Below are 11,146 nucleotides of genomic sequence, written 5' to 3'. Positions count from 1 at the left end.
AAAGATTTCTATGTTTTAGTTATAAACCATTTAGAAAATATAAATAATGAAAAATAAGAAAACAAAAATAATCTATAATTTAATAAACAAGGAAAATTACTCGGTTTTGGTGTAACTGTTTAGTCTTTAGACACACACACACACACACAAAGTACATACCTGTACACTGTGTGTATGTATATATATAACATTTTTATTTACTAAAATAGGATGCTTTTATAACCTAATCATTTTAGATACTGTCATCTAGCATTTGTTTAGAAATTTTTCCCCATCCAGAAATTTGGAAAAAAGGAGTCATTTCTACTGTGTTCTAGTACTTTTATGGTTTCACTATTATAATTTTTTTTATTATTTTACTTTATTTTTAACTTATTTTATTGGATGATATCAGTTAATAAGGTTTTTTTTTTTTATTACTTATCCTAAGTAACTATTCTTGGAAAATACTTTCTAGGCCAAAGTTTCTAGCCCAGCATTTCTAGATCAGGGGTTGGAAAACTATAACTTGCAGGCCAAATCTGGGTGGCGACTTCTTTTTGTATGGCCTGCAAGCTAAAAAGCTTTTTACAGGTGAACACATTTACAATTGATTTGATGATTGAGAAAAACAACTTTGAATCTGAATTAAGCAAAATGTAAGACTCCCAAAAAGTGTTCTCATTAGAATTTTATTACAAAAAATATACTCTTATCATTATATTTTGAATTGTGTCAATTTTAAAATATGTGGAAATTTGTTTTTTCTTGTTATATAAGTACCTGCATAATATCCTTGATGTTTCCTCTTGTCCTACAATGGTTAAAATAATTAATATCTGGTCTTTTACATAAAAAGTTTGCTGATTTCTGTTCTAGAACTTTATAAGTGGGCATAAGAATCACCTGGGGGCTATAAGAAAAGTATAGATTTCTGTTGTTCACTCCAACTTCACTGCTGCTGCATTCATTTTGACTCAGGAGACCAAGGGAAAGTCCCAGAAATCTCAATTTTAACTAACACTCCAGATGATTCTGATACACTCTGGACTAAATTTTTAGAAACACAGAATGCAGACTTGCACTGAGCAAATTTCAATACTGCGTTTTAACTACATGCGGGCCTCATACTTCACCAGCCTGCTGGTAAATATCAGTACATTGTAAAGATCACGCTGGAGTGAACTGCCACAGGGACCACATTTGCCCATGGCTCTTTCCACCTGTCATCATTTGCCCAATCATGTTTCCTTGGAACACAGGCTTGCTTGGGAATCAAAGCCTTGTTTGTTCAGTCTATGATGTCTGTGGTTCTTAACTGGAACCCACCTGATAAGGGATCCATCATTATTCCTGGTTTCCACGCATTTGTTCTTGTCTCCCTTTTAATTCCTTCTTTATTATCGTTTATGTATATATATATGTATATATGCACATATCCACCCATCCAATTTCCTTATAAACACAAGATTTTAACTTTATTAGAATTAGTATTGCCTGCCACCCAGATCACCATGCAAACCTTGAGTTTCTGATAGGAATGAGCTACCACTGGTGTCATAGTGAATTTAGACATTTACCAATGCACCTTGGAAAGAGTAAATGTTGAGACATGTAACTGAGTACAAACAACAAAACACAGAGAGCTTTGAAAAATCAAAACATTATAGCACATTTCAGAGTCATTGTTGTGAGAAGTTAGGAAGTATTGCTGAAATACCTCAATAGGAATTTCAGTAAGTCCTGAAGTTTTTAGGGAGTATATGTGAAATTAAAAAAGGAAGAAACAATTTACCTTCTGAGACAACTTTAAGCATAAAATCCGGACTTTTCTTGATGAAGTTTCCATGGGGTGCCACAAGTTCACATTTCTAAGGGCCAAACCTTTCCTCTTTTCTCCACCTTCTCTACATTCTCATTGCTCCTTTGTGCCTACACTGATTTTGCACCAGAGAAGTGTGGCTCCTCTCTCTGAATAGTTGTGAAGGATTTCCATGACTTGTTTGCCCTTTCATATCCAGTCCTCACTTTTACATATGTTTGTGGGAGCTCTCTCCCTGGGGACAATGTGTTAACTAGTGTTAACTCATTTTTTGCATTTCAAAATATGTGTTCGATTTATCTGAAATTCCTTTCTCCTTTACTGATGAATTCCTAATACTGACTAAAATCATTTAATGTAGTGTTCTTAGTTAATCAATGAGAATTAATCTTGTTTCTTGGGGACAGATCCCATATTGTTTCAAGTATATAAGAACATTTTCAATTTCATCCAGAAACCTGAAGGATAGATAACCTTTGTACATTAAGCAAGATAAACAGTTCTATCAAATAATACTTTAAAAACGTATGATCCAAGATCAATTAAAACACAATTCTCATAGCACTAAAGTCCTTGGCCCCAGATAGAGAGAAAAATTTCAAGCATGCAACTGCTGGTATCAAAAACTTGATCTGTAAGATGAAACTTGCTGTTGTTGGGACACCGTTTTCTGGTTTATATATCACTTTATAAATAGAATATATTGGGGAGATATATTTGCATTAAAATAAATTACATATATGTGTCTCTCACAACCTAAATATAAAAAATAGGGTAAATGACCCAGTGATCTAAGAAAATTATTCTGCCGAAAGTAAAACTGTTTTTATTTTGTAGACTAAAGAGACATACTTAGTTCATACTTATTTTTCATTCTTTCACAGTTTGTCTCACTTATATAAAAATATAATGGAAGTTTTATAAAACTGTGTCTGCCTATACATTTTTACTCTTTGACTGAGAGAATTGACATTATTATAGTGTATCTCCACAAAACAACTAAAGATAGATAATTTTTATTGCCTATATTGCCACTTCAGAAAAGTTAGGCAGTTTCTTCTGGCATTATCTTTTGTTATGCTTGGAATGTTGCTTTCATATCTCAAAATTTGTCCCACATTAGCAATACATATTTCTAATTTCATTACCCAGTCTTTGGTATTCAGATGCTCCAGCGCATGTGTAAATTATGAAACCACAATTCTAAACAGACCCCATAGCTTTGTTGTTGGTTTAATTAGTATCATTCTAATATTTACATTTTTAAAAAGAATATCTTCAGCTAGATACATTTATCCATATACAGACAGTAGACATTTCCCACCATCTACTGTGGCTTAACATTGCAAGTCCTGAAACTTTCTCTCAGCAAAATGGTAGAATGTGATATACATGCACATCTAATAAAAGTTTCTGAGGTGATGTTCAAACTACATAAGCCAGAATTATCTTATATACACTTGAGTATTCAGCAGGGATGTAGTCGAGATTAGGTGATGGAGGTAAGAGAGTAGAGAGGAGCTGATTCGCACCAATAATTATTTAAAGAAATTCACTTACAAATGAAATGTTCCTGAGGTCTAGTATTACTGTAGTAGTCAAATCAGTGTTAAGAATACCCATACAAGGGGCTGGCCCCGTGGCCGAGTGGTCAAGTTCGCGCGCTCCGCTGCAGGCGGCCCAGTGTTTCATTGGTTCGAATCCTGGCGCGGACATGGCACTGCTCATCAGACCACGCTGAGGCAGCGTCCCACATGCCACAACTGGAAGAACCCACAACGAAGAATACACAACTATGTACCGGGGGGCTTTGGGGAGAAAATGGAAAAAATAAAATCTTTAAAAAAAAAAAAAAAGAATACCCATACAAATTGAATGAAAACTATTCATGATGTTTCACTTTAAAGTAGATATTGAACTAGGTAGAATTTTACTGACTTTACATTATCATTCACGTTTATAACATTTAAACTACTCTTTATTTCTCTACGTCCCTTCTTTTACTTACTCTCGAGTTAATTTACAAACGCTCCTTTCTAAAAATTTTTTTAGTGAACAAGGAAACTCATTCTTCATCTTCACTTGCATTACTTTGTTACCGTCCTTACCATAATGTAATGAAACTTCCCTTCATCCCCAAAACGTAAGGTATTTACTCCTTTAAGGATGTTAATATATAACAGATTTTTGTGCAATAAAACCTATTAGGTATATATTTTGGGCTTCCTGAAACACTGAAAAAAAAAGATTGCAAATTCCTCTCTTTCTTTGTTCTATTCAGGGATTTAGCCTTCCCAAAATCCTCGGGGAGGTGACTTTGGCAGTCTGTGTAAATCAGCTTAAAATTACTTTTTGAATGCCCAAATATTGATTTAAAAAGTCCTTGATTTTTCAAAAGCATAATTTACCCTTTTGGAAGTTTCAAATCAATCTCAAAAAGATGTAAAATTATTTATTTTACATTACAGAAGGCTTAGTTTTTTATACAAAAGATGCTAACATCTGGTGTTTCATTTACTATTAGTTCTGAAACAAAGAAACTAATTTTCTGTGATGACTGAGACAGCCATCCATACACTATCTCATCTCTTTTCTTGCAGTCTCTCTAAAGCACTAAATATTTTTTTTTTTAAATTAAATATACTAAACTACAAAGGCCCCAAACCTTTGATGAAAAATTTAGCGATAACACCGATCTCTTTTGCGTGCCAAATGGCAGACGTTTTAAAATTGACTTTGGTTTTGAGGGTAAAAGTACTTGCAATTAGTTTTTTAAAGTTTGATAGGAATTATTTTCTCAGTATTTGTACACTGAGTTAGTCATGCCTTTCTCTTCTCAGATTTCCAATGGTAGCTAGATTATTTCTAATTACTGACCACTATCTCCTGGAGCCAAGGGGAATACATTAACTCTTTTGAGGCTCCGAGAAAGAATTTGTTGGGTTACACTTCACGTGAAGTAAATTACACCCTCAAATATGTAAGAAGCAACTCATTTTGCATGCGCAAGCACTAGTCTCTCAGGGATTATTGTGATCACTTTGTTCAATGTAGGAGTAAGACCTTTTGGAATAGTCTTGGTCTTGAAACAACATCCCACTAATTTATTAAAAAGAAGTTATTGTACAAATGGACTTTTATTTAAGTTATTCCAAAAAATTAATACAAGCTTTGTCTAAGACAGGCTCACCAATCAAGTGTTGAACACAAATGAAAAAAAGAGAGGATGAGAAGCATGAAAGCACTGATAACACCTTAATAGTATAAGCATGACCCTATGTCACGGGTAAGACTATGTTAGAAGCACCAATTTATGTAATCAATCAGTTCTCAATTATTTCTTCATAGGATGAGATTTAACAAAAATGGTTTATTCTGTAATAGTTCATTTCTCTTGCTAAATACTGAGAAGAAAATTGGAAAGCAAATAAATGGAGGGATATAATCCATAGATTATGAATTCATTAATTCAACAAGTAATCATGAATGCTAGCTATATTCCAGGTATTGTCATAGGTGCTGGGAACACCTGGATCATCTGTATCCAGTCATTTCTTCATACATTCTTAACTATTTCCTCAAATTAGGTCATTCCTTTAAAGGTAAGATGGTACTCACTCCATTCCTGAATATGCCCTTAAAAAAATAAGTATTCTTACTTTATTTCCCTGGGCTAAAAATATCACTTACATGTGTAACATTTTATTTTTCCCCTTAACCATAGATACAACCAGAAAGGCACCAGTATGTGTGAAACTGTACAGAGAAGCCTTCCCCAAATAACCTTTGTATGATGCTTCCCAATCACAAAGCAATGTTCTTAATTTTCTTCTCCCTGGGTGCATTTGAAGCTTGTACAAGTGACTGTTTTGAAAAGCTTTAAAAGAAAAAAGGAAGAAAAACAAAAAACAAACGGACAAAAAACCTGTATTAAATAGTCCATTTTTAAGTTGACGATTGATAGCACAATTTTACTAATTTCTACTAATTATCTTGTGCGAGGAAATGAACAATAATCTATTCTTAATGCTTTGCCACTGATTCAAGCTGTTCAGTTGCTTTGCTCCTCCTTGGAAGCCTTAATAATTAGGAGTCTATTAAATGTGGCTAAAAATGAAAAGTGCAAGACTGAAAAACTACCTAGGTGTTTGTGTTCAAATAGAGATTATCTTTCCTTTATATTTTTCCCCTGCTTTTTACCCACTAAATTTACAGAGTTCTTTTGACTGTTTTGAAGGGTCCTAACGTATATTTTACCTGTACTTAGGCATATTTTAACTGTTCCTTTTTTAAATGCTGGTCAACTTTTTGAAAACAGTAATAATTCAAATACTCAATTTCCCAAAATGTATTAAATGCTCATACTTAAGATATTTTTCTAGAGATCTTTCACCATTTATACTGAATCAAAGCACTTATAAAGGTTTTGGGTAAACACTGACACTTCAGGTTTATAAATTTAAACAAAAATTGGTAATGGGTAAAAAGGAATAGGGTGTACATATGGCAAATAATTACCAATGTAACTATTTTAGATTTTATTTGGAATTGCATCATTTTCATGTATTTTAATGATCACAATGATATAAAGCAGGTAGACTCATCAAATATAGAAAATTATATCCCATTAGTTTTAGTTTCTCTTTTGTCAGTTTAAATGAAGAATACATCTTGAACATTTTTCAAATTTTTGATACATATATCAATATGATGTGCATTTTTATTTTCTAGTAGGTTTAAGCTTTTACACGCTATGGATATTTTTTCTCAAGCTCATATGACTCATACTGCTTTTAAGCAAAGATGTTCATCACAGCATTGTTTACAAAGGTAGAAACCAGTGAAAAACATATAAATCCTATTCAATAATGAGCTACTTAGATAAGTTATAGTACATCCACACAATGAAATACTATGCAGTCACTAAAATGATGATACAGATTGATATTTATTCACATGAAAAGATGCTTATGTTTTAGTTTAAAATTTAAAAAAACACATAACAAGTACATATATTATGTTTTTGTTTGTAAAACAGTGTGTGTATACATAGGAAAAGGCATGGAAGGATGTGTACACACTGAGAATGTTAATAGTGGTTATCTCTGAAATGTAGGAATTTTACTTCTTTATAAATGTCTGCATTGTGTACATTTTTTGACAATGAGCATTTATTATGTTTATAATCAATAAAAACAGTGATGTCCATTTGAAAACATTTGAATATGAATATACATATAATTTGTAGATAAACAATTACATAGAAATAGCTTAGTCTCATTATTTTATGGGCAAATAGCTAACAAAAGTGTTAACAAAATTATATATTTATATTGTATTATATATGAAACCAAAGATTTCTATTTAGGGTGATAAAATCAACTTGGAATGGAGACAAAACATTTTTTATGGTTGGATCTGTGGTATGAGTGAATGCTGTTTTTGACAAGTAATTATTTAAATTTTACATAAATTAGGTATATATTTCTCTGCTTCCAAAATGGATTTGAACTGGCATACAGTAAAAGAAAGGCAATCCAAAGAAAACATAAAAGTAAGTGGAATATGGATGAAAGGTAGATGGGTGGGGAGAAGAGGGAACTGCAAGTAACATATGGAAATTCTGTAATCTAGAAATTACAGGCTAAATAATGTAACTGCAACACAGAACAGAACGTTTTGTCACAACGTCCAAGCAGCCAGACAAAAAGAGAACCATACTGCGGTAATAGCTCTCATATGATAGATGGAGGCATGTGATTTAATCAAGAGAGACACCCTTTTCCTTAACTTTAAAACATCTGTGAATATTATCACATGGATATATTCAACAGTTGCAAGAAGTAATGGCACATTTAATAGAAGATGTCCTTCAAAGTAGCTTTTAAACATCATTATATGAATCATTTACCTTTTATACTGACACAATAAAGGCTGAAGGTAAAATCTTAAAATTATCTATAGGTAAAGGCAATTCAGTGCAGTTATTCATCTTATTAATTTAACATGACCCAAGCATATGTACTAAGGAGTTTAGAAAAATGAGTGGTATGAATGCTCCTTTTACCGTTCTCAAATATCAAATCTCAGGAAAGATTTTTAAGATAAAACTTGTAATTTTAAGAATTAATGCCTGAAGTGTTAATTTTCTAAGGTAGTGATAGAGAAAACACCAATATGCTTATTTCTCTGGGCATGAAGTCAATAAGGAAAACCCCCAACACTTAGTCAAAGCCCCTATCAAGTCTGTGGTATGCCCACGATATATTAAAAAAGGAAAAAATATAAATAAATAAAGGGAAGAAAGAAAGCTCACATCTTTTTAAAAGAATATTCATTTAAAATAATAATTTAAAGTGAAATTATGGGCAAATGTTAATTGGATCACATACATTTCTCCCTGTTCCATTGATTTCTCAAAAGCAAGTTAGAATTTTTCACTGCGTCAGACTCAGAAGTAAGGACCATTTCAAGAATATTTTCACAGAAGAAATTAAATTTAATAGTATTATTGAAATAAAGAAGGAAATATACTCAATTACCTCACCTTGACTGGTTTAAGAAGAAAAATGTGTGGAGGAATAAACTTTATTCTACATATTCCTATAGACATTATATCAAAAAATAGTACAAAATGACAGTTTTACAATCGCAAATGATGGTCTTCACTAAAATGAACAAGGTTTTCTAGTTTCACTTTTTTTAAAAGAAAGTACTCACTTAAAAAAACTTGTGAATTGGCATAAAATAACTTCTTATCACAAAATAGCCCAAACTAAGTAGGCACCAGCTTAAGGCTGAAACAAATTGAGTATTATTCTCACCACCTACGCCTGGCCTGGCCCAGGGTGACATGCAGGGGCTTGGAGCCCATTATGCGACCATTCATCTCATCCACTGCTTTGGTAGCCTCCTCGAAAGAGGAGAAGCAGACAACACCAAACCCTTTGCCTTGCCCCACTTCCACCATCACTTTGGCCCGGCTAATTGATCCAAAGGAAGAAAATTCCTCCTTCAGTTTTTCATCATCAATGGTCTCATCCAGGTTCTTAATATAGATAGGCACTCCCGGAGCCCGACTTTTTTCCTTTAATCTCAGCCGTTCAAATCTTCGCCTTAACTCAGCCAGACGTTCAATTTTCTTCTGTGCTCGCCCTACATATAGGACTTTTCCATCGATGGACTTTCCATGCAGGTCTAACACAGCCTTTTGGGCAGCCTCATGTGTCTCATATCTCACAAATCCAAAGCCTTTAGATTTCCCACTGGCATCTCTTATTACCTTCACACTCTCAGTTGACCCATATTCACTGAAAATTTCCTTCAGTTTTTCGTCATCCATGTCATCTCCAAAATTTTTAACGAAAACATTGGTGAAAGTTGCTCTATCTCTGGTTCTGACTTCAGCTGCCCGCTCTTCCGGAAATTTGAATCGGCCAACATACACCTGGCGGTTGTTGAGCCGCACTCCATTCATATGCCAGATGGCCCTATTGGCAGCCGCCAGACTGTCAAAGTGCACATAGGCATAACCTTTAGAGCCGTTGTCATCACATACGACTTTGCAGGAGAGAATGTTCCCAAAAGCAGAAAATAAATAAAAAAGGGCCCTATTGTCTATGGATTTGTCCAGATTTTTGATGAATATATTTCCAACCCCAGACTTTCTTAAGCGGTCATCTGGCTGAGACCACATGAGGCGGAATGGTTTGCCATTAATCAAATCAAAATTCATGGTGTTCAGAGCCCACTCAGCATCCGCAGGAAAGCGAAAGTTGACATAGCCATAGCCCAGGGGGCTGCGGGTCACCGGGTCACGGCAGATTCGGGTGAAGCGCAGAGGGCCAGCAGGCCTGAACTTTTTATATAACATGTCCTCGGTGACATCTGGGTCCAAGTCACCCACGTACAGGGCAGCCTTGAGGTACTTCTTCTTCTTGCCAGCAGGATTAGGCTCCCCACTCCCCATCTCTCTGAGAACAGGGAGGAGACTCTTGGGGGAGAAAAAAGCCTGCTTTCTCTAAGCTATGGGCCAAGCAGCTGTTCACGAACAGAAAAAAGCCAAGGCGAAGGAAGCTAAAAGCAGACTCAGAATCACTGTTGAGGCTGAGAAAATGAAGTTCAGAAACAGCTGGTCAGCAGGCTCAGAACAAACGCATCAGACAAAAAAGCACCCCAATAACGAATCTGTTCTCCCTATGGGGACTCATCTTTTTTCACCCATTCCGATTTAAAATCAGTTTCAAAAGCCAGTAGTAGAAAAGATATTTCCCTTTCCCCGTTAAATCATCAAGCAGCTGGCTGGCTCCCCACATCCAGCATTGCCGGCAGAGGCCTCGCGACCCGTTTTCTGCATAAATATAGGCCTCGAGCTCCTGTTGGCTTAAAATTATATCAACAAGGCCAGGGGCCGAGCGCGTATTCCTCCGCCGGCTGCCTGGCCGGGCTCAGGCGGGCTCGCAGCTAACTAAGGCCGCTGCACACGCTCAGCGTCAGCGAAAGGGCACACTGGACACTTGGTGCGCTGGGGCCATCAGGCAGGCTGCAGGCGGCGGATCGGACAGAGAGACAGACACACAGACACGCGCGCGGGGACCGGAGACCGCCCAGATACCCAAGATGCCCACTGGGTACGGACCGAGTGAAGCGCGGTGATTTCGGCAGCCTGAGACTCGCGGCAGGTCCGGAGGGACTGACTGGCAGACGTGCACTGGGTCAGCTCAGACGCCAGGCGGTTCCGGACAGATGCGGGGCGGAGTCAAAAGAGAAGGGCAGATGCGCGGCGGGCGGGCGGGCAGACAGAGCGCGGACCGATGGACAGGGATTGCTCCTCGCAGGACAGACCGACTCAGGGACGAAAAGCCTGTAGCTGTGGTAGGGCGGGCAGGCGCGCGGGCGGGGCGCGAGGAAACCCGGAACCGTGCTAAGTAACTTCCCGCTTGCTCTGAGCCAAGATTAAAAAAAAAAAAGAAAGAAAGAAAAAGACAATTTAAATGGTTTTTAGATTTTTTTCTTATTTTTGAAATGTTATTTATTTATTATTTTAAAATATTGTCTGCTGGTCCCAAAATCAAAGAAGGAGGTGATGACCTGGGAGGAAAGAACTCTTAGTGAGTTCTTTTAAAAAAAGACTGATCCCCCAAATCATTTCTGCTTAGGAAATAGGATATAGGTTGCATACTTTCCTGAGTGCATTGGACAGTCAGAATTGACAGCTGTACTGTACTCCCAGTCCAGTGCTAAATGATCACGGGGTCAATTAAAACCCAGGGTCACGTTGTTTGGCCTTTATCCTTACTTACTCCATTAAACTCTAACATAATGGTAGCATTATCCCTAGGTAGT

The 11,146-nt window shown here is 36.2% G+C and overlaps 1 protein-coding gene across 2 annotated transcripts; it reads right to left on the bottom strand.

Annotated features, from left to right (window-relative positions):
* Nucleotides 1-6,730: 6,730 nt before the first annotated feature.
* Nucleotides 6,731-10,703, bottom strand: PABPC5 (poly(A) binding protein cytoplasmic 5). 2 transcript variants are annotated; one of them, XM_005614279.4, is made up of 2 exons: nt 10,440-10,703; nt 6,731-9,907 (listed from the first exon to the last, which is right to left on the bottom strand). In XM_005614279.4, exon 2 carries the CDS (start codon nt 9,768-9,770, stop codon nt 8,622-8,624), a length of 1,149 nt encoding a protein of 382 aa, XP_005614336.1. In that variant the 5' UTR covers nt 9,771-9,907; nt 10,440-10,703; the 3' UTR covers nt 6,731-8,621. The 2 variants fall into 2 exon arrangements, with proteins under 2 accessions (XP_005614336.1, NP_001244114.1); NM_001257185.1 differs by lacking the exon at nt 10,440-10,703 and having other exon boundaries at nt 8,343-9,775.
* Nucleotides 10,704-11,146: the final 443 nt, after the last annotated feature.

This window comes from Equus caballus, chromosome X, assembly GCF_041296265.1.
Source record: "Equus caballus isolate H_3958 breed thoroughbred chromosome X, TB-T2T, whole genome shotgun sequence".
NCBI lineage: Eukaryota > Metazoa > Chordata > Mammalia > Perissodactyla > Equidae > Equus > Equus caballus.
The sequence above is the reverse complement of the archived record's forward strand: the minus strand, read 5'-3'. Positions and strand labels throughout refer to the sequence as shown.

Coding starts and splice junctions, on each gene's coding strand:
- PABPC5 (XM_005614279.4), bottom strand. CDS start 9,770: ATGGGGAGTGGGGAGCCTAATCCTGCTGGCAAGAAGAAGAAGTACCTC.